The following is a 26,072-nucleotide window of genomic DNA, read 5'->3' on the forward strand; positions in this document are numbered from 1 at the left end:
CTGAGAAGGCAGCAGCAGAGCACCACTGCTAATCATCGGCTAGCCCTTCTCACCCTGTCAGCAGGAGCCTCTAAGGGCCATAGCTTCACTTTTAATAACAGACACACATCAGAGGAGAGGGGCCGCCTATAGCTGGCATTCATTAGCTAAGGTATGCTGTCAGATAAAAGCATGGAAACAGTTTTAAAACAACCCACATGCAGTTAAAAATTCACAATATTTTATCATCCTTGTGGGCTATCTTTGAAGGCATCAGGTTCACTCTTCAGAAATATTTGGGAAAGAAAAATATTGCTTTACTCACCAGGGATGGTATCCGCTTCAGCAGTGGTGGTCCCTGGCATCATGGTACCACCTATCACAAGATGTTAGCCAGTATTAACATAGCTACTCCAGCCTTGTATACAGATTTACAAGAAAAAGTTCATGCACTAGCTAAATCTAGCTAACCCAGACATGCCACTTCTGATTGATTCTTAGGAACTTCCTCTCTTGGTGTATCTATCAGGAAGTAGCCATGTAGCACTTTAAAAACACATGACTGAAACGGTGCCATGCTCATCATTGGAGACTGCTGGTTAAGGAGTGCAGGCAGCAGTGTGGGATCAGGGAGTTACTGGGTTACTGGGAAATGAGGCAAAGAGGACAAAGCAGGTGAGAGGAAATGTTAGGAAAGCTTGCTACAACCCTTGCAGCAATCCTTTCTCCTGTGAGTTTCCAGGAGTTAAGGGCGAGGGTTGAGCTACGGGTGCTGCTAATTGCCAGCCCTAATGTGGATGCATATGCAGGTTTTTGCGTGTGCAGGATGGATGGTGGATTAGCAGCAGAAAAAGTGAGAGGGAGCAGACTGAGTGTGAGGAAGCTGGTCGCAGTCTCATGAAGGCGATGTTAGCACCTGTCATGTCGTAGTCATCACCTGTGCCGCTGTGGCAGCTCGCCTGGTCGTCGTCACACTCGTCTGACGGGGTGGTGCTGGGGGCCAGTGTGGTGGGGGGAGAAGTGGGAGCTGAAAGACAAAGAAGAGAGACAGCAGACGTTTGGTTAAAGACACAAGGGCATGGCGACAACTATGGCTGAATGGTCAAGTTTAAGAAAAAGTACCTTTTTCCCTCTAGTTTTTAAAGAGATGGTAAGCTAAGATGGATTCATTTGCAGTAAATCCAGTGACTCATGACAAGAAAAATATGGATATATCTCTCAGACACCTAAAAGTCTGTTAATTATAGTTAAAACAGAAAAAAAATATGCATAGAATTATGTAAACACAGCATGCTTAACCCACAGCTAGATAATAGCTAAAGCTATTAACATTCTTCCTTTTATCAAACTGTGGAGGTGTAGATGTAAAAATAGAGACCGGAGGTTAATGCTTGATGCTTCGGACTTGGGCGGTAAAAAACAAAAGAAAAAAGACTTTAGGACTGGTTATAGGCAGGGCCGCTGTGGCCTATCATTATGGCCCTGCTTCACTTGGATGTGGGCAAAGACCAAAATGAAATCCACGTTCTGCTGCTGCACGGCCGTCCTGCGGTGCTTTCGCGAGCGTTTACACGGACTGAGTAATGATCGGGCTTCCCCGGTGCAGACAGAGAAGAAAAAAGATGGAGGAGGGAGGTGGAGCAGCAGAGGCATAGACAGATTGGGGCAAAGTGCCTGAAAAATGCAGACAGTATCCGAGTGTGTGTCTGCAAGCCGGTGTTCCTGCTCTCGCTCTCTGCCAGATGAAATATGAGGCAGCTCAGCCTCTGTCAGATTCAGGGTGGGAGAGGTCAGGGATGGGGTCAGTGTTGCGTCAGGGGAGCCTTTCACAGAAATGAGGATTCAGCCCTCCTGCTATGGCTTTCCACACACACACAAAAAATCACCTGTATGTGTGTGACTGTATATACTTTCCTGTAACCACATGTTTGGCAAGGTGATTGCGGTTGCTCTGAGTGCATACGTCTCTCCGAGTAGGTGTGTGTGTTTGGCATTAACACTGAAAACAAGCATTATCATCTGACTAAAGCCCCCGGTGGGAGTCCATGAGGCTTACAGGAGAATGGGCCTCCCTGAAATCCAATATGTAAATCCACTTAAGGGCTAGCGAGCTCTACACTCTTATATTTGTGAGCTGTTTCAGTGCTCAGAGAGAGACAGATAAAGAGGTAGAGAAAAAAAATAAGGGTAATTTCAAACACAGCAAAGTGTGTGCAGTCCTTTGAAAGACGAAACACAAGCAGGGGCTGTGAGGAGTGCGATGGGGGGCCGGCTGATCCAAGCAGCAGACCAGGTGGGCTTTCATTTGATCCCCTGTAGAAGTGGCAAGCTATAGGGGCGGCTTTGATGTAACAGGGAGACAAGACAACTGTCCCTTGTAGGGATAAAGGGCATGAGCTGGACAGCTGTGCAGACGTGTCAGGTGTGAATACATATGCACACAGTCTGAGAATTGAAGCTCTGTGATCTGAGTGAGTACCGAGGTTGTTATCAGGTAGATAAATGATCATTTTCACTCAGCGTTGATGACACTCAGGCTAAAAGTGCTTTTATTGCAGAAAATGTCAACAGTAGTAATAAAAGGTTTCATTCAGGGTTCAAAACATTAGGTTCCTATAAAAGAGTCAGCACCAAAGATAGAAATGTCACAAAACATTATTTAAAGAAGGCAGAGAAACATATTTATACCAAAATAAAGAAAGTTGTGTTTGGTTGATTATTTCTCACCTTTAACTCTTTGAGCTTTGCTCCTTTTACACCCGGTCATGTTGCTGACCTGATGCCAGTTAGCCTAATTAGTGGTCAAATGCTCCTCCAGTTGTTGTAGAGGTCAAATGCAAAATGAGCTCATATTTTCCATGAAATAGTAAAATGTCTCAGTTTCAACATCTGATTTGTTGTTTCTATTCTATTCTATATATGGTTGGAAGCCTGCTTATTTACCTTTATAACCATGTATAACTTGTACAGACGGTGCTTCTGTGGAATGAGCAACACAGCTAAACGTGGGAGTTCTGCCCCCAAAAATGAACCAAAATCCCAGTTCCAGTATATTACAACACCAACTGGTATTATTAAAGTAGAGAAATAATCAACCAAGTTTGTAGAAATTCTTTGTGTTGTTCTTGTTTACCTTCAATCTCACAGCCCACAAGTTCAAGTCGCAGACCCATCCCGAAAGGAGTGGCCCTCTCTGGATAAATCCTGATGAAACGGCTCAGCAGAGGCTCCACCGTCCTCAGTTCAGGGGTGTCGTAATTGCTGTTGCCTTCAAATATCTGGCGGGGAAATCACAAGAACCATTAGATGTAATATTCCTGATACATCTCTTTAAGTGCTCTCTGAGACACAAACATCACACGTTGCAGGTGGGTTAGGTGGAAAGTAAAGGCAAACTGATGGAAAGGGACCAGATTTCTCTTATTGTGCTGACATCTAAACTACTGCTTATCTGTGTGATACTGGGGTTTAAAACTGAGCAACACACACCTCTGTCCAAAGCGACTTTCACCCTCAAATCCTCTGCAAGGCAGGGAAAAGATGTGGAAAAAGCCAGAGATATGGGAAAGTTGCAAAGGAGGGAGATGGTGGTGGATTATTGGATGTGATCACAGGAAGAATCCTGGTGAGCTTTCGATGCTTAGGTGAGGAGAGAAAGGCTAACTAGGACAGAAGGGATATGGATCCTCCTCACTCTCTTCATAAATCAAGCATCAGCCCACCTGGATCAGATTTATGCCCTGTCAGGGACACTTGTAATTGGGAATAGGCTTTTGCAACTCCTCCTGGAGGTGTGTGTGGCTGTGTTTCAGACACACACACCTAAGTTGTGCATTATTTACTCTCCTGTTTTCCCCTCCACTTCGCCTTCCTCTCTGGAGAGGCGTCACGATCCATCGAAAGGGTCGAACCAGTGTGTGTTATACAGAATACAAAGCAGGCGTAAAGGACCGAGATGCTTATTTGCTTATCCCAATGTGATCCAGAGCAGGTGAAACTGACTCGCAATGACTGACACAACCGTCAGGCGCAACACTGGTGAATGTGGCTTTACCTGATGTGGGCTTTTCATTTACCCAGGATTTGTAAAAACTTCGGCACATTTCCAGCAGCAGTATCGGGTCCCAGCAGAGAGGCAGGACTTTTCAGATTCACCAAAATTTCAAGTGTGAGGTGAAGAACTCTGATTGGTGGAACATGCTTTCATCATTTCAATTTTCCATGAATTGTTTTATTATGTAAAACACTTTGTGTTGCTTTTTACATGAAAAGTGTTTTATCAATAAAATTTGATTTGATTAAAAAAACTGTAATATTACATTTTTTCTGTATTAATTTACTGTTTTCCTGCATTTAAATATGGGGAAATACCAATAAGTTTACAGAAATAGACAAAAAACTTACATTATATTGTAAAACAACATGGAAAACAGGTTTTCCATTTTTAAAAATATTTATTTATTATTTTTTTATATTTGACCAATTTTTGAAGTATAATTTCATGCCACATAAAAGACTTATATATTTTTAAAGTGATCATTATTTTCTTTTTTTTTCTACCTGGTTAAACTGCTTAATTCAAGTTTAATATTGTTAATACTGTAATATAAGTTTATTGTTAATTCATGTTAACTACAGTTGGTTTATAATCAGAGGATGCGTTTCCCAACTAGGATCAGGAAATTATATTTGGAAAAAAACATACTGACCAAATACAAGAATCTTGCATTAAATTGCATTATAAAACCAATAACAAATAGCAAACTTCTGTAATTTTAATACATATTTATATATTTTCTTCAGTTTCTGTTCATTTTTATGGGTCATTGAATTGTAATTATAGGTGCCATTATCTTTCATTAAACTTGAAAAACTAAAATAAAAGATCGCAATAAAAAGCTGAATTTAAACAGTACAATTATTTTTTTCTTCTTTCAAATTGTTTTCTGGTGTCCTGGGTGCCTGAATATCAGTTTCTTTTAGTTTTTTTTCTTACAGTGTATGTTTAAGCCGCTTTGCAAACATGTTTACTTCAACGAACTAAATGTCATGCAGTTACAACACTTGCTCGCTAGAGGGCGATATTTCCTGAAAAAAACCACTGACCAATAAGAAGATACTGCTTATCAATTGGCAAGGACCAAAAATTACTAGTTCACCGCCAGTAAACAATGGAGCAGCATCAAGTTTCTGCAGTCTGGTTTCTAGTTTTAATATGGAGCTCAAACTAATCCGGTTTTCACCAGAATCTGTCCAGAATAAGCAGGAGAGGCGGCGAGGTTTCCACCATGCTGATCTATGTCACTTCCTCTCTTTGGTTCAATAGATGCTCCGTTTGCTTTCACACTGCAAGTGAACCAAGACCTCCAGTTTTCAAGCAGACCACAGCTTGCTTCTTTGGTCTGTACCAGGGTGCAAACAAATGTTAAGACTCATCTAAACCAGCTGTACTATCTGTAGATCAATGAATCCAACCGCCGCACCAACTGGCTAATTAGGATAAATTTTCTGAAACTTTGCAGTGGAAATTAATTCTATTCAGGGAAATAATGTTGGTAAAAAGCCTCCCAATGCCATCCAGAGCTCTTTGGTAAAGCAGTAATTCAGAACTTTTAAAAGAGGCTTTAATCTAATTTTTTCCCTTGTTAAATAAAGGTGAAATAAAAATAAAATAAAATTCTGCTATGGGTTGGCATATAAAACAAATCTCACCTTTGGCTTGTTTACGTTGGCGTCATACACCATCCTCCAGTCGGATCCGTTGTTACTGTATCCAAGACGGAACTTCTTCATGAAGACCTTGTTCTCGCGAAGCTTCCCCCCCTGGATGATCAACCCCTTCACCAGCTTTTCCTCACCAAGATCGACCTGCAGCCACTCGTTGGTGAAGGTCTGTGGCTGGGGCAGCAGGGTCCAGCCCATCCTGCTGGTCAGCAGCCGGGCGTTCTCCGGTACCCAGCTCCGGTCCGTATGGGAGGAGGCGCTGATCTGGTTGTCTGTGATCAAACCTGACACCATGCCCAGCATTCCTGAACACGGATACTCTAAAAGACAGAAGAGACAAACAGAGATGATCAACATTATGCATTGGGCCAAAAAGTTGATGAGTTTGAGTTTTGTTCAGGGCCAAAGTCAAAAGATGGAGGACTAATATTCTCTAAACTCTCTGATGTTACTGTGATCACTCCTTCGATTCTTTGTTTCCCTCTTTCTGCAGATCTCATGCATACTAATCCTACTGCCTGAAGCTGTTGTCTCCAGGCAGCCAATTAAAAGCCTCCTCTCGGTGGGTGCTTGCACCTCCTGCATTCTGGAAGCCCTTGTTCTTTTCATCTCTCCACCCGTCTCTCCATAGACTCACATATTCTCACACACAACATCAAATTCTCTTTGTATTCTATCTGCTGCACTCATCTACTCGTCCTCCTTCTGCTCCACAGCTGTCAACATCTGTGGGACCACATCTTTGAACAACTTTGTTCTTACTGGTCCACTTTCTTCCTCCCACGTCATTCTTCCTCTCTGATCTCGTTCTGGAAGGTTTTGCATCTTTAATAGTGCCTCCTATTTGTTCCCACCTTTTCTTTTTGGTGATGTCCCTCTTATATGACAAGCTCAGCAACGTGCAAGTTTCCCACCTTTATCCGACAGCTTGATATAACATTGCTCTGACCTAGATTTTCTTTTTCTAAATTAGATTTGCTGCATAGAAAACACAGAAATGTACAAAGTCTTACACTTAGCAGCTTGTATGAGGCTTAAATCTTCCAACTTTTCCTCTAATATCTAATCCCAACACACTAAATCAGAAATCACATTCGCCTTCGTCCCCTACAGGCCGATAAATCCAGGCATTATTACATGTGTTGTGTCTCTGTGAAACAAAGTGTACACTGTACTGGCATTGCACTCAATAGCAGAGCTGAATCTGGGAAAAGTCTGCAGAGAGCTGCAGAACAAGGCCTCATTCAGACAACCTCTCTGGGGTTAGCTGAAGCAGCTCCCATGCAAACCTGTGAGAAGACTCTCTGGTCTTCCATCGCAGATATGTAACAACTGCTGGCAGTTGCAGATGCCTCATTTTGGGGGATTTTCACTTGTAGTTTCTTTCATCGTTGGCCAAGATCTGTTTGAAAGTGATCAGAAGAGCTAGCCTCTGGCAGAGCAGAGCTAAGACAACTTTGAGGTGGGATGACACATGCGTTTAAAACTGACTGTGTGAGTGTGGAAGAGGGACAGAGAGGGGAGACTGATCTGACTTTAGACACTTGACTGAACTCCCTGGATCATCTGGAGATGCTAATAGACTTCAGCTGTGAGAGATGGCGAGCACGCCGCGGCACGCCCAGTGAAACCAGCGCTTGTGTTGATGTTTGTGGACAGTAAGGAGCGGAGATGATGCAGGGCGATGCAGACCACATTAAGGTTTTTGGTTGAGCATCAGCGGTTCATCACAGATATTTATACACCGTGGCGTATTTACAAACAACAGGGCGGGAGATTTAGATCTTATTAAGGACTAGTTATCTCAGCCAAGGCACGCGACCATGTGGACTTATGGGGGGAAAATTTGTTGCTTATTTCTTTTGAAGCAAGGTGGGGCTTTTTTCTTTTTAACCAACATTATTCAACCAAGTACAAACAGGAACTAAGAATAATACCTGTAAAATGTCTTGAATGCATTTATTACAAAACTACAATGGACAAACTTATTTTACCTTTGACTCTAACTCAGTTCCGCATCAGACTTTACTTTTCACATTCCTAGGTGAATCGGACTGTTATCATCTGGTTTCCACTGAAAGTAATGTTTTTTTTTTCTTTTAGGAGGAGATAACCATTTATATTTCTGTTCCAGGTAATCTACTCTGACAAAGTAACACATTTCCGTAGTAACCTCAAATGTCTCAGCTTTCTGTAGAGACCAGGATTCGACATACAGCCCTTCTGTGTATAACCTTTGGGGAAGTCATTTTGAACAGGAGGCAGAACGAATAGACCTCATGATGAAGAGGATTAAGTAAGCAAATAGAACAATGACAGTTGAATCAGGGGATGTCTATTATTACATAAAAACAAATGATCTTTTAGATGAGTGAACAGGTGACTTGGTTCGTGAAAACATTTTGCGTAGTTTCATGCAGCTCTACTTTGTGTGCATTGCTCAGCTCAACTATGGCAGCACTTTTCAAAAAAAGTGAAGATGCACTCAAAAAGCTCTCCATTTGTTTTGTTTTTCTGTTAAAGTTGTGGTATCAGCAATTCATAATTCAGTGTTGAATAGAGTGAGTCACAAAACGTTGTGCAGCCCTCAGCCTCAGCGTCTCTGTCCCGTGATTGTGCTGGTAGCGTGCACGAAGAGGAGTTGGCAGCGTCTTCAGAGCACCCAGCGGTGCTGACGTCATCCCCAAGTCCTGCGGTGACTCCCATCCTGTGATGTGTTTATACTCTGCACAGTGGTCTGATTATGTGCCCCAAACACACGCCCCAGCTGTAACCCCGCTGTACCCACAGTGCCCCCAGCTATTACATGAACAGACATGCATATGTAACGCATAAAAAATGAAAAACTTTACATATGAGAGCATTTAACTGGCTACAAATAATCCTGACCCTAAATTTAATCCAAGGCAGAGAGGGGCTGCTGTGTCAGTCTTTGAAATGCTAAAAAACATCTCAGACAAGCACTTATTATAATTCAATGCACATCTTGATAATCCCACAGAGATAAAGACAGAAGTGCTTCAACCATCACACGCCCCTTTAGGATATCATCAACGAAAAAGGCAAAAGATGAAGATCGTGTTGCAGAAATCCACGCTAAAGAAGGACTGTGGCTATAGAGGAGCAGCAGGACTCTATATGGGACCATATAGTCTCTGCCTGCCAGCTGTTTACTTCATTCATTTTGAATGAGGAACATGGAAACATAAATTGCTAATCCTCATTTGTGTGCCACTATTATGCAGAAGCTAGAGGAGAATTCTCGCTGAAACAGAGCCTGATTTCACCCCCCGGCAGAGGCAAGGTGTTTAGGAAATAAGAACCACAAGAAAACAGCCAAACCGAGACGTTAAGACATCATAAACAAAGTCAAGGCCACCGGCTCATTAGTGAATGTTTTACATTTATTCTTGCAAGTAGTCGTGTATTTTTAGTGTCAGCTGTTAGCAGATTTAGAGCTGCAGTTCATGTTTATTCGTATGAGGATTAGCAAAGACCCCAGCAGTTACTAACCTGATATCTTACAGCCGTACACTTCGAAGCGCAGTGCAATGCCAGTTTCCCAGGTGACCGGACGGATCCGGACAAAGCGTGTCAGCGTGGGTTTGGGAAACATCGTCTTGGTAACGTCGGTAGGGTTGGTGTTGCCTTGGAATACCTGTAAAAGAGTCAGGAGAGGAGAAAACAGTGAATAATTTTCCTGTTTTACCTGGAAGAGTCCTCGTATGTTGCAGCCGGAGCAGACCTGGGAAACCCAAGACTACATGTATAACACTGACAACACCAGATTGGCTCAAGATGGTCTTCCTCTGTCCTCTGCTACCAGATCTGGTCTAGGTTTTATTGCAGCAGCTTGCTGAAAGGTCAGAGATGTCACTGTTCTCCCCTGGGGTCAGCTGACAGTTTACTAGCACCAAAGGAAGAGGCCCACTGCCCGTCCAAACAACTGCCTGCAGTCTGTCACAGTTCATTCTGAGTAATTGAATCTCAAAAGTGACCACACAGCCTCCTGACCTCCCTGACTGAGTAGTTATGGGGAAAAGAGAAATCCAGCTGAGAGAAGTAGGATGGACAGATGGAAAGATGGTTGCTAAGCTAATCTGGGATGAGCAAAAACACCACCAGACCTGACCTTTGGGCCGTACACTCACACTAACCCTTCATCATCACGTCCTTCAGTAAGAGCTGTCACCTACGTCACTAAGGGACCCATCTAAAAGTTGTCCACGTTCTTAAATGTCACGCAAAGTCTCCTCTCCACTAGCTGACTGTAAAGTGGCTTTTTCCATGGTTGAGCTAAGATGGCAAACTGCAGGCTCAGCATGTAGCAAATGGTACCCTTCCACACAAAAGCACTTTAGAAGCTGGAAAAACACAAGCCGGGCATGTGGCTGCACCCTTAAGCTGCCACTTTACAGAGGGAACAGTGTACTCTGGAGAGACTATAAAAGAATCAGGCCTGAGGGTCTTGATTGGATGGTCGATTGATGAGAAGAAATATATTGCTCTCCTTTATTCAAGAATAGCTTATAGTGTTTACATGTTACAGTGAAATGGGAACTACAGGAAACACGTGAGGCTTCGCTCAACTCCAGATGGACAAAACCTGGTTTCTCTGACCACCAGTCGATAGTCTCCCCTCCCTCCCATTCATTTCTTGTCTCCTCCACCAGCTGCTCAAACATGACATTCTCCTTCATCTCCATCCATATCAATTAGCTTTAACTCTTGTTTGTCAGGTCTTTTGTCAGCTGGAGCCTGACACCAAACAGAAGCAGCTTCCTCTCCTGTTCTGTCCCGAGGATGCTTCAGTTCTGTAGTTACTGTTAACTTACTGTTAACACATTCACACAGACGGTATGTGTTGTTAATTATAACACAGATCAAAGTGGTAAACTGTGCTTTGGGAGGCAGAATGTAGTCGGGTTTTTCCCTTTCTGTTGACCTCTGAGGCAACAACACTGCATACAAGTCAGCTGACTCAGTTCAAATAACAGGATATTCCAAGTGGAGCACATATGAGAGGGAGAGTATTTCATAAGCCCCGTGACAATGCAAAAGCTACCTGTCTGTCTGTTCAGCTAATCACTGACCAAATGGTAAATGGTCTGTATTTATAGAGCGCTTTTACCCGAAGCACTTTACAGTATACGTCACATTCACCCATTCACACACACATTCATGCACTGATGGTGGAAGCTGCCATGCAAGACGCTAACCACAACCCATAAGGAGCAATTTGGGGTTTGGTGTCTTGCTCAAGAACACCTCGACATGAACTCGACTTGAACAAGGATCAAACCAGCAACCCTCAGGCTACAAGACGACCACTCTATGTCACTATGAACACTCCCTGTCAGAACAGAACAACTTCAACTTCTTACCATCTAAAACACCTCTAGTCTGAAAAATGTCAGTGTGTTTGGAGCAAACTCGAACATAATCCGTCTATATATATATATAAGTCTATATCTGCAGTATGGACACTCTTCAGAGGTCACACTGTGAAGATAATTCTGAGGCTTGGGTTGTTTTAGATTGTCCCTGATTTTCCAAACTGAAAGTGACCGCTGTCTGTTGCAGATAAGATATTGACTACTCTTAAGTACCTCCCACAAGCCCACTTCGGTAAACTTACAAAAAAAAAGAAAAAAAAAAGATCCTTTTAAAGGTGATTTCAGGGTTCCAGGCTGAAATGAAAAGTTGAGGAGTACCTTCTGTTTTGATCCTTCTTTCAGAGTAATCCAGTCCTCTCCATTCGAGCTGACGTCTACTTTGTAGGACTTGACAAAGTAAATCCTCCGGGTCTCCTGGGAAATGGCACCCTGGGTACCGACAGCTGAGACAAACCGTAAAAAGCCAAAGTCCACCTGAGGAGGACAAAGAGCAGAGAATACTGAGAAAATTTCCCTCTTTAAATTCCCAGATTATCTAAGACACATTCAGTGAAAATATTTGACATTTTGCACGTTAAAACATATGAATAACACAAAGGACAAGACTTTCAATGCTCAGACTGTATGAATAATACACAAGCTGAGGAGTTAAAAATGCAGTCCCTCTATCATCATCACCTCTGGCCACAGTCTCATCAGCTACTACCTGGAATTTAATAAACAGCAAAGAAATAATATTCCCATTAATGAAAAAGACACAGGTTGACAACTTAATTTCCTGAGATGGGAGACAAGAGCTTATTGGATAAAAGTGAATGCTGAATAAAAAGAGTCTCTGCAGTCACATTATCAAAATCAGCCAGGATAAAAGAAGGATGCAGGCTGGAAATCAAATATTGTGCCTTTAAAATATGAAGGGCTTTATAGAGTAATCATGCACTGCAGTACATTACTGAGGGACTATTACATTTTCACAAGGACGCAGCCAGAGGCGGTGTGGGCCAATGAGCCTCCTCATTGATACATTTTTATTTGATGCATGCGTGCATGGCTATCGGAGATGATGCTTGGCTGAGTTAGAGGTAGAGTGTTCTTTTTCTGGTGCAGGAACAGCCTTCAAGTGGCTAACTTCATCTGAACTTTACACATCTGAATGAGAAGGTGGCTCTCGCTTGCTCTCTGATGTAATTTTTTAGCCACTAGTGAGAACAAATGGGCTCCCTCTGACTGCTGTGAAGGCACCTTAATCCTACCTCCCATCCCTTCATCCATAACAGAAGAAAAAATAAGCAGAAACAACCTCTCTAAGAAGGAGAAGCGAATATTAATTTTAACAAGTGCTAACGCTGCTTCTGACAGGCTGAGCTGATGTTAATGAGGAGTAATGGCGTTGCATGCAGAAGCTGCTAAAATGTAGGAGAGTTGCAGGAAAGCCAGAGCGTTGGTGGGACAGGTTCTCAGGAGCATGACACGAGATGAGGGCTTTCATGCTGACATCAGATGGGAACGGGCTCTGATGGATGGAAACCAGACTCTGGAGTAGATTACTGAACAGACAGAGATCATCTACATGTGCATGGAAGAGCAACAATAGTGAACTCCTCTAGTTGTGTGCACATATTTTGAAAAATTAAAACCAGGATTTATGTTTCTCCAAACATTTTAGCAGAGCTCTAGTATGTTAAAACCAGAGTCGAGCTGTCTGCCAACGCTCCTTCCAGCCCGGTGCCACACCAGGACAAGAACATCTGCATGCCACAGAACGCTGCTCATTCCTGCTCCTCGACTTCTCCAGAAGTAAAAAGACATAAACAGATGGAAGCAATAAATGAGATTCCACCATATTCTCTAAAAGTCAGTCACTGTACAGAAAACGGAATACTTCTCTTTTTGTTTTTTGTCAACTAGCTTTGGGGGCTTTTACACAAAGTCCTGGATTTCTTTGAGATCCACAAATAGAAGCTAAATCAAATCCTGTCAGCGTCAGACGGCTCCCATTTAATAACGCAGGAGCTGAATAGTCTCTGCGGGGTAAATAGCTGCGTGTGCCAGAGCTGGATGGGGAACCACAGGATGGCAATCAGGTTTGGGCTGCTTTAAAATGCAGACATGTCTTTAATATCTGTAATTATACGGCCTTCTTGACTTACTACTTATGGACAAACCAGCATACTGTCAATGCATACCTAAATATGGACTAATAGGAAAACTTGTCCCCAGTTTCTTTTTTCGTTTTTCATCTAAAAGGATCTCATTAGGAGAATATGAGTGTCTGGGAATGAAATAAGTGGTGAGGCTAATTAGGAACCCTGATGGATGCTCAGACTGAAATACATAAAAGTGTTGACATCTCCAGTAAATCTGAAGAGAGTTGGACTGATAAATGATTTGAAGCAATACTTTGGTCCAGCTTGCAGTAATACAACACCAATTCCAAAAAGTCTGGACACTAAATGCAGGATTCTAGCTGCTCTACAGTCCTGATGCTGCTTCCTGATGCTCCAGATGTTTAGTATTGGTGAAAGGTCTGGACTGCAGGCAGGCCAGTTCAGCTGGACTCTTCTCCTGTGAAGCCATGCTGTTGTGATGGATGCAGGATGTGGTTCAGCGTTGTCTTGCTGAAATCTGCAAGGTCTTCCCTGAAAGAGACGTTGTCTGGATGGGAGCAGATGTTGCTCTAAAATCTCCATGTAATTTTCAGCATTGATGGAGCTTCACAGATGTAGAAGCTGCCCACACCATAGACACTAATGCAGCCCCATCCCATCAGAGATGCAGCTTTTCACCTGTCCACTGATAACATGCTGGATGCTCCCTCTCCTCTTTAGTCTGCAGGAGATGCTGTCCATGCTTTCCAGAAACTAGTTCACATTTTCATCCAGGTTTCCACTTTTCCTCAGAGCATTTTAAATGATCTTTGGTCCAGAGAAGACGGCACTGTTTCTGGATCCTGTTCACATCTGGCTTCTTCTTTGCATGATGGAGCTTTAACCTGCATTTGTGGATTTCAGGGTGAACTGTGTTCACAGACAGTGGTATCTGGATGTCTTCTTGAGGCCATGCAGTGGTTTCCAGTAGAGAATCATGTCTGCTTTTAATGCAGAAGATCACCAGCATCCAGCCTTGTCCCACGCACAGAGATTCCTCCTGATCTCTGAATTTTATGATGTTATTCTACACTGTAGATGGTGAGATGTTCAGTTTTACATTAAAAAATATTTAAAAAAAAATTGTTCCACAGTTTTAGAGCCAGTTTCTCTCAGATTGGTGAACCTCTGTACATCTTTCCATCTGAGAGACTCTACCTCTCTGAAATGCTCCTTTTATACCCAGTCATCTTACTGACCTGTTGTCAACTTAATCTAATTACATGTCAAATGCTCCTCCAGTTTTTACTTTTCCAGCCTTTTGTTGCCCCTGTTCCAACTTTTTCCAGACGTGTTGCTGCCATCAGATTCACTATCAACTCATATTTTCCATCAAACTGTCAAATGTCTCAGTTTCATCATCTTATATGTTGATTATGTTCCACTGGGAATAAAATCAGGGTTGATGAGATTTATAAATCATTACACTTTTTTAGGAATTCTCTGCCATTTGTTGTTTGTGTTTTAACTTCCAAGCCAAATGTACCAGTAGGTTTGTTATGCGGATGCAACCAACCAGATCAGACCTTCTGTAAATGAATGTCTTGCTGAAGCCAGCTGGGAAAGACACAAAAACAAGGAGTCTGTAATGAATAAAATCTCTGGAATCTTGTGAGAACCCAGCATGCCTCAAAAAGTAATTAATCTCTCAGGCAAACTGAGTCATTGCATTTTTTAAAAGGAGTTATTGGGTACAAAAGTTCAAATCTTAAAAAGCTTGAGTCCAAAAGTGGCATCATGGCGAGCCATCTTGGGACGGGATGAAGGAGAGTGCGTGGGAAGGAAAGTCTATCTAGGAAGAGGGCTGTGAGGGGAGGTCAGCTTCTGACAGTGATGCCTTGTAAGATGTGAAGGACAGAAGTACGGGCTGCCCTGTGAAGAAGTACACAGACTAGATCAATTTCACATCCAGGGCCTAGTAACAGGGGCTGGGTAATGAGCAAAGCATGATTTATTAATGGCTTCTTGTTAGAGGCAGAGGAACGATGCTAACAGACTGAGGTTACACGGGTCAGGGAGAGAAGTCGGGATGCCAGGACGCTTAGATGTGAAGCAAAGTCCATCGTAAACCACAGAGACCACAGTGAAAACAAACACGCCTAGATAATCATTACTAGTGGGACTCCTTTTAACCCAGAGGCTAGGATGGCACATACTGACCTCTGCATGCTTTACAAGTAATATTTACTCTTGTATAGTCAATCAAAGCTGACATGTGCTCTACATCTGCTGTAATCACAGGCAGAGATGTGAATTCAGGGAATTTGCTGATTTTTTTTTTTCCAGTTTGGGCTTAAGCCCACAGAGACAGAAATGACACCACACATTCTGGGCATGCCGCTGCACAGTATCTCATATCTGGGGGGGACCACACAACCTGAGCCATAAAGATGCCAGGCGAGGCAAGAAATCACCCGGGCTTCTCAGGATCTTTCCATAAAAGAAGTGGCAGGCTGATATGCGCGTCCTTGTCTCCAGGGAGTTTTTTAATCCTAAAAGTGTTTATGTGTGTTCTATGTGTTTTCCTACCTTCCTGTTATGAGTCAAAATAATGACTCAAAGCCTCATGGCTCATGATGGCTAAGGTGCACGGCTCCAGTAGTTTGAGGAACTGATGAAGTCAGGAAAGCAGAAAAAGAAAAAGTCGTGCTCGGGCTTGTAACGTCAGCCATTCGATCTGGTGTGTGTGCTGTTAGTTGAGAAAACTGCAAACAGGCTTTTGAATGGAAGCACATAGAGGGAACAGATGATGGGAATGAAAACAGACTGTATTTAAGTTATGTGTGTTTGTAAAAGTTTAGTTTAGTTACAAGATTATTTTCCAATTATCCCTCAACGGCAGTGGTAGCTTGGGGTGTGATAATTGGGTCTATCCATTAATCACTGCACTGTGTGAGTCAGATGCAAAGCTGCATGATATGTATTTGAAGCTACAGCCTACTCAGAGTCATAAAGCCATGGGGAGAGTGAGAGGTTCAAGAGACAGCTAAAGAAAAAGCCCCCCAAACTCCATCTTTCACTGTTTGATTGGCTTATAATTGAGTTGCCAAGGAGTTGCATGCAGCTATCTGCACTCCGCGAGAAGAAGAAGTAAATATGTTTCTTTTAAATCCATTTCTCTGCTTCCCATCTATGTGTGTGTAAGTGTGTGTGTGTGGGCTGCTGCTGCTGACTGAATAACTGAGGCCTCTGGGGAACGACTTTATTCATTTTCCTTCACCAGAAACAACAACAAGAGAAATGCCGAGGGTGAGGAAGAAAGGAATGCTCTGCTGAGCTTCGGATTCAAAGAACAGCTGGTAGACATAGATGGAGGCCTCGGTCCAGGAAACAACCTCTGGAAATGCTTTATGGATCTCCAAGGATGGCATAGTTAGTATCATAAAAGTAGATGCAGAGCCTCAAGTTCCCTGCTGTATCATATTATCATTATTTTGCATCACCTCTATAGTGGTAAAGAGAGAAAGCTTACATTTTTGTGAGCCATCATGGGAGTATTTCTAAACCAGTGTTCATCAGTCTGCTCACCAACTTCTCCTCCAGTTACTTAGCAATGGTAGAAGGAGCCTTTAGGAATAGCTCCATTACCTGAAAGTTTAATTAATCCTCCTTTCATGAAAATTGTATAACCAGAATGCTGCAGGAACCTTCGACTTCCACTCCTGACCTCCCATTTATCACATTATCCACCTGACAGAGTTACAGGGTATTTTTAGCTTTCCGACACCTCTTTGGTGGCATTAAATTATGTATGTCTTCTCATGCCCTGATCATCTGTTAAAGTGACAATGAGGGATGTGGAGGTCAGACAGCGATAATAAAAGCTTGTCTGATTTGTTGTGTGTTACATACCATAGGTACCGTAGCATGATTAAAGCTTTCGGTCCTGGAATGATTCTTCCTTGCGAGTTATCTTCTAGACTCCAACGTCAGGGTCATTTCCATTCTTGCAACACACATGACTAATGTGTTGAGTAATGATTATGAAGGCAGGAAACAGTGATGGGACGGAAAGGAGGGCAACCTAAAAGGTGTGTCGTGTCTGGAAGCTGCTTGATGATCTGTTTCCAGTTTTCGATGATGACTGACTAACGGGCCTAAAGGCTTTTTCCTTCTCCATTAATACAGACGCTGAAAGTGACACTGATTACAGCTGAGCTGACTATTGTCTCTGGGTACTTATACACCACCGTTTCATTGCATTAGATCATGCCATCCTGGTGTTTCAATTCCTAGTTCCACTTTTTGGCTACTCCAACCAAGTGTGGGTCTCTATTGTCTCATTGATTTTGCAATTGAGAGCGAGGCCCAGAAGCAGCGAGGAAGAGGCAGCATCCATTGTTTCCATTTGCATGACATGATGATGATCTCACCAGCAGCCTCTATCCTCTGCTGCTCTCACTAGACTTCATTAACTGCAGAGTTGCTGTTAATTACTGGTCATATTCTAATTACTCATCACCCGGTGGGGTGACGACAAAGTCCTGGAATGAGGACAAAAGTGAAAGAGAGCGACAGTGCCAACGAAGGGGGTATTTCTGCTAACCTGAAGGAAATGAAATCACATTTAGATGATAAAGCAAACAAGATATGCTTTATCATCCGACATTAGCCTGCACGGGGCCAGAGCTACATTCTCATTAAGGAAGTGTGCAATTAAATGTTGCTTGGCTGGTCAGCTGGCCTGCTGGTTCACAGTGCTGTTTGCTATTTAGATTTAAAGGAAGCAGGGTCAAGACGAGTCATGCAGCGCCTCTACCCCGACTTCAGGGTCTAAAACTGTCATGTAATCTGGTTGTTGTGCTGTAAATGGTCAACTTTACCTTGACATTAATTACAAATTATGGAAATAAAGGAGTTTTTTGTGTTAACAAACAAAGATTTGTTAGATTTAGTGCTTTTATCTGCAAGGCAGAAGAGATAAGTGTTTTTTTTTCATATAATGACATGATGAAAGATAAGGTGGATTTGTCTCATTTTATCATTTGTACACGTGTCTCTGATTAAATAAATTAGACAATCTAAGTAATCAGACACACACAGAGACTCATAAATCTGTAAACACTTTTGAAGGTAAGAAGGTAAGAAGACTGAAGATAATGGCAGGAGCCACTGGAGCAAGGTTATAGATATGTATGGGATACGATATACAGTATATTCCCATTATGGGATGCTCAATAAAGAGGCTTTCAGGTATTGACAAGTTGGGTTCTCTCCAAGACAGTTTAAATTATTGATGTTGTGAGTGTGTGCAATCAATGGCAGCTGCCTGACACAGATTCGGTCTTTTATTGGGTTCTTCAGATGCCGTGGGGGTGTGTTGGTGGCCATCGGGTCCTTCCTCTGACATTTTTGACAAAGTCTTAGTAATTTAGCCTTAAAGTCCCAGAGGAAGCGTTATGTGAATGCCATTCCTTCCTCATAGAGAGGAATGAGCTGCACAGATGCAGGTATTTCCTTGCCAGTGTTATGTGAGTTCATAAAGAAAGAGACAGTTCATTGACTAGCTAGTCTGGTTCACTCTAATTTATTTTTGCTGTAACCTGCTGCAGAGAACCTCGCTCGTATTTCTGAGCCCCAGAGAACGCTCTGCTTCACACATGCAGATAATATGCACAAACCCTGCCCCTACCTCCTCAGCTGAATTTTCAAGATGATTGAAGGAAGGCAGTGAAAAAGAGCAGACTGAAACTGTTCAGTAAGGAGGCCTTTTTCTAGGAAAATTACCTCTTTGTTTTATCCCTCTTGCAGCCACAAACCTCTTCAAAAGACATCTGTCCATCTCTGTGTACACCAAAGGGCTGATTAATGACCTAGCTAAACCAGCACTCAACGCCGAACCACACCACACCAATCTAATTAACGAATGAAGAGCGCAGACTCCAGCATCTCATGCCAATTCTCTCTGTGCATCAGAATGAGGCAGCATTAAAATGGATGACAAATCTGGATTATGTTGAGGAGAGGAGAAGGAAAGCAGAGAGAAGGAAAATGCCCAGGAATCAAAGGCCGCCTGTCATGAATAATAAAAGTGTTTGGCAGAAGCTGCAGTCATGAAATAAATAATGAATTGATTACTATGCATCTGACTGCGCGCTAAGATGATTTGTACATGCCACGAGGCTTGTTGCAACACCGCGGACGGGCTTAATGAAAGAGGAATGAGAAATTCTACTCTTTTAATTCCACTTGTGATAATTGCTCAGACTGCTTTGGTACAAGTGCACTGCATTCCTTTGAAAACATAAATTATGCTTAAACCACAGACTCTTTCACTGCCTTTGAAATGGGAGATTAGAAGAGTCAGAATTTCTGTTTTTATTTGATAAAAACTCAAACTCTCCGTACACGTTTGAATCAAATGCTCAAGATCAATACCTAAAATGTTGGATTTGGTTTGTGCTGTTACCCTTAACACACACATTCAACATTGAACAATGGATTTTCCTCTCAGAGAGACAAATATGTCATGCAACAGGCTGTCCAGCTGCTAGAGGATGTGATAAGGGAGGTTCTGTTTCTTCCTGATCCACTCAGACACATGCTGGACTCCTCTGCAGGACAATATGGACCCTGTCAGACCCTCCTACTCACCCAGAACACCAAACACACAAACACACTGGAGCATGGGAGAATACACATAAACCTGCACGCACATGCCGTGGCACGCTGATGAAATTAGTTTGAAGGAGAAACAGGGGCCCCCAGGACAATATTTTTGTTGCAATAATAAAGGAAAAGCTTTCTTATGACCATCCCCGAGCAAAGATTTGGCTTCACGTCAGCTCTGTTATACATCCCTGGAGGAAATCGCCTGGGCCAAAACTTTCAGCAATGAAGCAAATACGGTAGAAAAACGAGGAAAAAAAAGGAAAACAATCTGAGCATTTACAAGGCCCAGAGGCTTCAGCTTAATAAATCACACATACGTGCATGTAGGTAGTGCAATGGTGGGTGCGTCACTGGGGGGTTGTGATGTGAGTGGACTTAGGATATGAGTCTTATCCCCATCAAGGGATGAAGGAACTAAATCTGTAATCTTCCCACATAAAGTTCCCTTGGTGGGTGATGATCGCTTTGTGCAGATAAGCCGTCAGACAGAAAAATATGACAGAGCCTGTTTGTGTGAAAATAGGCAGGATGCAGAATCCCAGCATCCTCCGAGGCGGTCTCCGTTATCAACAAAAGGGAAAGTTATCAGGTAGGACATGAAGATGCAGGGAGATAGGTGGATAGAGTGGACACAGGTCATTTTGGAGGAGTCTGGACTCCTTCAGGAAGGTGACTCACCGTGAAAAAAAAAACAAAAAAAAAAAAACGTCTTCTTTTCAGAGTAGTTCAAACTACCTTTCAGGAAGCAATCATGTGACATGGTGATTATTCCCTTTTTAAGGCATGAAACATGTCGCCTGGCAAAACATGGGATTAACATCTGGCTGGAAAAACCTCACTAGATTTTTCTTAACTCCATCCCAAAAGCAACACCAAGAAACTCGATACTGGAGATGGCATGTTGTCATAGCTACATTTAGGATTGGTATTCCCTTTAAATTTGATTCTATATATTAAGGAACTACTTCTTTCAAAATATGAGACAAATATGACAAGAAACTATTACCGATTCTTAAAATCAGTAACATAGAGGCTATCTCAAAAAAGGATCAAAAAGGCTATCTGAAAGCTAATTTATGTCCTATGCATATGGACTGAACTGTCCATCTTCTGGTCTTTTACATATACATTAGCTTTGTTCTCAGACAGTTTTCACATGTGCACCCTGATGTAAAAAGCTGAGCAGTACCACCGACAGCCAACGGGGCAGTGTTGAGCAGCATAGCTCACGAGACCCCCGGAAAGAACAAAGAAAAAGAAGGAGCTGCAATATTTTTTTGCTTACATTACATTACAGTCATTTAGCAGACGCTTTTATCTAAAGCGACTTTTGGTTGGGTAGTAGCGTTAAGGGTCTTGCCTAAGGACCCAGCTGGAAGGTGTTAATATCCGTCGCCTGGTATAATATTACCATCTCCATGTTTGGTATCTTTCTCTACAGCGTGACTTTAACTATACGACCTGATTATAATTTTGTTCGCTTCAAAGTGTGACGTCTTAAGGCTGCACTGCTCTCTAGTAGATCTATTTACTACCAACCATGCTGAGGTAAAGGATGCATGGGGAGTATGAGGGCAATTACACGTGACATATTTCTGTATATAAAACATGCAAGAATGGGCCTTAAGTGTGAGCATTCATTGTATTTATGTTCTTCTTTAAATATATTTATTACCACTTCTCTTTATTATCTTATTTAATTTTTCTATATGGCCCTTTGGATGCACAAGTACCCCACTTTTTTTTATTTTATGTAACATGAATGGGGTCAGTGTGTGTGGTTAAAGGACTAAAGTCTTTATATTTGCATTGACCCCCCCCCCCCCCCCCCCCCCAATTATATGATTTTGGATTTCGTTGATAGCCAAATATACTAAAAGCAAAAGGAAAGTATTACCTGGATCCACTCCTTGTTGGAGTCTTCTGCCGGAGTCCATGCATTTTCATAGTAGTTGAGGCGAGAGCGCTCTGGGGACCAGCTGGGGTTGTACTGGGATGAAGCTATGATTTGGTCTGATGTTATCTCTCCCGATTCCATTCCCAAAGGGTCGCTGCAGTCAAAGTCTGAAAGGGGAGCGGGGGACAAATGAGACAGAAAGGAAGCAGAAGGAAAGGGGTGAAAGGGGAGAAAGTAAAAAGATGTTCAGCTGAATCCCGATTGGACCAGAATGCAGTCAGGATGCAGTTTCGGCATCCCTCAGAAGCGGACGTAACCTCCAGGGAGGCAGCCACTGCATGACAGGCACTCGGAAAAGAACAGCACATCAGCCATGCCTCAGTACATCCTTTCTGTTTCTCTCTCTGAAGTTTTTAATGGAAGCTTGATGACTGTGTTCCCCATTAAGTCAAAAATCTTAATAAAACATTTGTTGTGTTTTATGCTGGTTTTAATTGTTGGAGGGACTTTCATTACAGTTATTCTTTCCACATACATGATGTTTTCCTCACATCCCCGACGGCAGTTTATCTTTTCCTTTTTTTTTTGTTAAAAAAAGGAGACTAGTTTAGGTGTGTGTATTATCTGGACTTGGAGGTCGTATATCTTGCTTGCAGGCCAAAAAGCTTACGTCACAGACTAACTTCCCTTGATTGTGTTGACACGGGGAAGCCGTTTTGAGGCTTTGTGACTAAACCCCCCTGCTGGGTCAGTTTGGGGTCAACCTCTTTAACCCCTGTAGGTCAGACATGCTGATCCCTTTGTTGGAATGTGAACCAGGCGAGGGCTGAATAATGTCACCACAATGACAAGCAGGAGCGTGAAGACACACTTTCACAAATCCATGGACACCTTTTTAAAATAACTTTTTAAAAATTAAAATAGCGTACTTGCACCTACATGCACGCTCAGAGGGCTCAGGATGAGGAGTGTTGTGGTGTTGCTATGTGGCTACTGCTTGAGAGCTAACACAGATGGTCCCCCATCTGCTGCACTGCTAGTGCTTCCTTAGTCAATGGGCCATTGTGTGCATTTGTATTTTTACAGTATCGATGCACATATATGCACATGCATGTGCTTGTACATGAGTCTGTCTGTCTTTGTGTTAGACTGGGAGAGCTGTCTCACACCTCTCTGCTCTCTTCTCTCCACAGTCTTTAAGGAAACTGTTTCTTCTTGTTGGTTTTTCATTCTTTTTTTCTAAAAATTTAGGCCCACATTATCAATTGTGATCAACAAAAACACAAAGAAGCTTTTGTTTGCCACCGTGGATATCTGATCGTGCGGGTTACCGAGCATGGCAGGATAGATAGCAGAGAAAATAGAGGGTGGATAGATGGAATGAGAGGGAGAGAAACTTGCAAAAGGAAGAAAACAGGGCTTTTTTCAGCACCTTATCACCTCTGATCAGAAGCTATGTTCCCTTCTCCTCACTGTGCAGAAGCCAGAAAATCCACTGTGTATTATGCATAAGGGGATTATGAATGATTCAGGTACAAGCCCGGAAAAGCAAAAGGCAAAGTTTGGAGACTTTTTTCTATCTTGGATATGATTTGATGATGAAAGACCCAGAAACTTGCTCTTAGATTGAGGTATTTATTGATCGCGGCTCAGATATTTCCCCAGGCCTCTCCATGCTAAATAGGAAAGTTGATTTGTGTAATCTGATCTCAGATATGCGACTGAGAACATGCATGTAACTCTAAGAAATGACATCAGCAGTGATTGCTGTGCTCATTACTCTGTGGTGGAGTTTTCGTTTTTGCTTTTATAGAGTCTGGCTTCCCTTGGGGGTGAGACAGAAATCCTTTCCGGAGATGATTAGCGGACTTGCTGAAAATGTCGTCCACCTCTGCTGCTATTCAAAGACCGGCCACATGTCTTTGTGCACAGGGTGGTCCTGCTGCTGGACAGATTTACGACTCTTACCACAGCCCGTCTTCGTTAATGAAATGTTTAGATGGAGCGTTTTGCAAAATGGGGTCACGGGGGTTGAGCCCTGTGACAGCGATGCGGCATGTAAAAGCCCTCGGGGTGTGTGTTGGTGTGTGTGTTCAGACTGGTTACTGATGCTGGAAGCTACATTTGTTTTGAGCCTGTCTGGGACCAAAGTGTGTAAATGAAGGTCTTGTAAACTCCAGGAGACAGACTCGCACCCAGTAACAAATCCTCCGAATGAAAAAGTAGGAGGTGTTTATTTAATAACTCTTAAACTCTGTTTAACGAGTGGGAATTCATCCTTATTGGACAACATCTGCTTCTTACTTGTGTTCATGTTCCTCTGGTGGTTACTTTCCTGCCTTCGCCAACCTTTATTTAACCAGGAAATAAAGCTCTGGCCAAGACAGGCAGCAACTCAAAGCAGTGATAAACTTGTGTTATTTTAACTTCTGTTGTTTCCTTTTATATCAACATGTATGTTTTACTTGGTTTTAGTATGTTGTTGTGTATAAGACACCACGACCTCTTAAATTTGAACACCACTGTCTCAAAAGCCTACATAGAAACAGAATTGGTCAAACACAACGATTACAACCCAAAGTTTCAGCTTCTGTAGTGGGTCCTGTCTGCGCAACAGGGCAGCTTGTTAAGGAGTATTTCCTTATCTGGGAAACCCCACGTTGGTAACAGCTGGGCGAGTCGTTGCAGGTGTTTATAATGGGTGAAAGGATTAGAACAGGGGATCGGCTTCTCCCGCCGAATGCGAAACAACACTGTGTGATTATCCCTGCTGAGGTTGTATCCGTTTCAGCTTGTGCCCGGAGGATTTAATGTTTACCTGTTCTGAACCGGAGATGGTCTGCTACTGCTTTTGTGCCATTTTTATATTGTGTTCTAAGTGAACTGTCTTGTACACCTGTTTTTATTGCTGGTCCATTCCTGTTTATTTATTCATTTAGGTGAGCTGGCAAATCAACCCTTCTGCTTGGTTCTTGTGCTGTCTCTGGGTTTTAGTGTAGAAGATTTGGTTATTCGCCCACTGTGTGGAGAGGCTGGCCCCCTTTGGTTTGTTTAAGTCTTATGTGTCCCACTTGGTTATGTGTGTGTGTTGTGTAGGAGACATGATGTTTTGTCTTCTTTTTTATATTTTAGGGGTGCCAGGCTTACACTCCCCAGCAGCGGATTGGTTTGTAGTAATTAATTTAATTAACCTTTTTATTTCTGTTACAGATCGCCCAGAGTCAGAGCAATATGAAACCATTTTATTGTGACCTTATTGAAGTTATTTTTTAACAGTTCACTATGTTTATAATAAATACTTTTCTATTGAAGGCAGCATCTCCACTCTTTCATCATCACACATTGTAAGGATCTCTCAAAGGCCTGGAGGTTTAAATTAGAACTGGAGTGAACCAGTATGCCTCCGGCCATACTTCCAATACACTTAAAACTTAATAAGAGTAGTTCTGAAGTTTACTTCAAGAAGGGCAGGATAACAAAGTTTAGTATGGACAATGGGGTCAGATAACAGTAGATCAGTAGAACGAAAACTTTTCTAACTTCATGTAAGTAATTTTTTTCATAAAAGCCTTATTTTTATGCATTTTTTCATAAAAAAGTTAATATTAAATATTTTACTTACACAGAACCACAAACAAACCAAACAAATAAGTAAAGGACAGTGTGAACAGCACTTTAGATGACCTCATTTCCCAACACAACAGTAATTTAAATCCAGCTTCACATCCCTTTGTTACTCTGTACCTGGACTGTACCTCTAATTCATGAGCTTCTGAGATTCTGCCCCCTATTCCTTCTTTTACATAATGGTATGATCCTAATCTGTCTTTGTATGACTGGCTGCATGGCAATCCAATTTAAGCTCCGCCTTTTCTAATATACATGCGGCTAGTTTGTAAAAGATACGTCATTACAAAGCCACATGTATACAAAACCACCATAATCAAATAAAGACTTAAAGTGGCAGCAAGAAAGTCTCTTTGTTGCATTGGAAACAGACAAGACTTGATTCTAAAGTAAAAAAACTATTTTAACTTTATTTTATTGTTTTTACCAACTGCAGGATGTGAGGTTTGAAAGACAGAGCAGGCCATTTATACTGATGCTCAAATTCAGTCTTACGGCCCTGAATGTGGAAAATAGGAAACGCTAAAATTCAGGAGCTCTGATCTTGATTATTTGGCATTTGAAACTAGTTTGAAATCAAACTAACGTTTCGGGACAATATTAGAAGCTTTCTGATTAGGTGATGCAGAGCAGTAAATCACTGTATCGTCAGCATAAAAATGGAATTTTGCATTTTATACTTGATGATCA

General features: G+C 42.3%; 1 protein-coding gene across 3 annotated transcripts in view; it reads right to left on the reverse strand.

Annotated features, from left to right (window-relative positions):
* nrp1a (neuropilin 1a) overlaps nt 1-26,072 on the reverse strand; it is a 67,567-nt gene that overhangs the window by 8,043 nt on the left and 33,452 nt on the right. For 2 of the 3 annotated variants that reach the window (XM_041967928.1, XM_041967929.1), the window contains 7 exons: nt 21,756-21,922; nt 11,418-11,573; nt 9,217-9,361; nt 5,692-6,023; nt 3,113-3,257; nt 896-1,006; nt 305-355 (listed from right to left, as the gene is read on the reverse strand). In XM_041967928.1, the coding sequence (XP_041823862.1) occupies nt 305-355; nt 896-1,006; nt 3,113-3,257; nt 5,692-6,023; nt 9,217-9,361; nt 11,418-11,573; nt 21,756-21,922 (1,107 nt within the window). The remainder of the gene's footprint in view (nt 1-304; nt 356-895; nt 1,007-3,112; nt 3,258-5,691; nt 6,024-9,216; nt 9,362-11,417; nt 11,574-21,755; nt 21,923-26,072) is intronic. The other variant, XM_041967930.1, reaches the window with a different exon arrangement.

This window comes from Melanotaenia boesemani, chromosome 18 (genome assembly GCF_017639745.1).
Source record: "Melanotaenia boesemani isolate fMelBoe1 chromosome 18, fMelBoe1.pri, whole genome shotgun sequence".
Lineage (NCBI taxonomy): Eukaryota > Metazoa > Chordata > Actinopteri > Atheriniformes > Melanotaeniidae > Melanotaenia > Melanotaenia boesemani.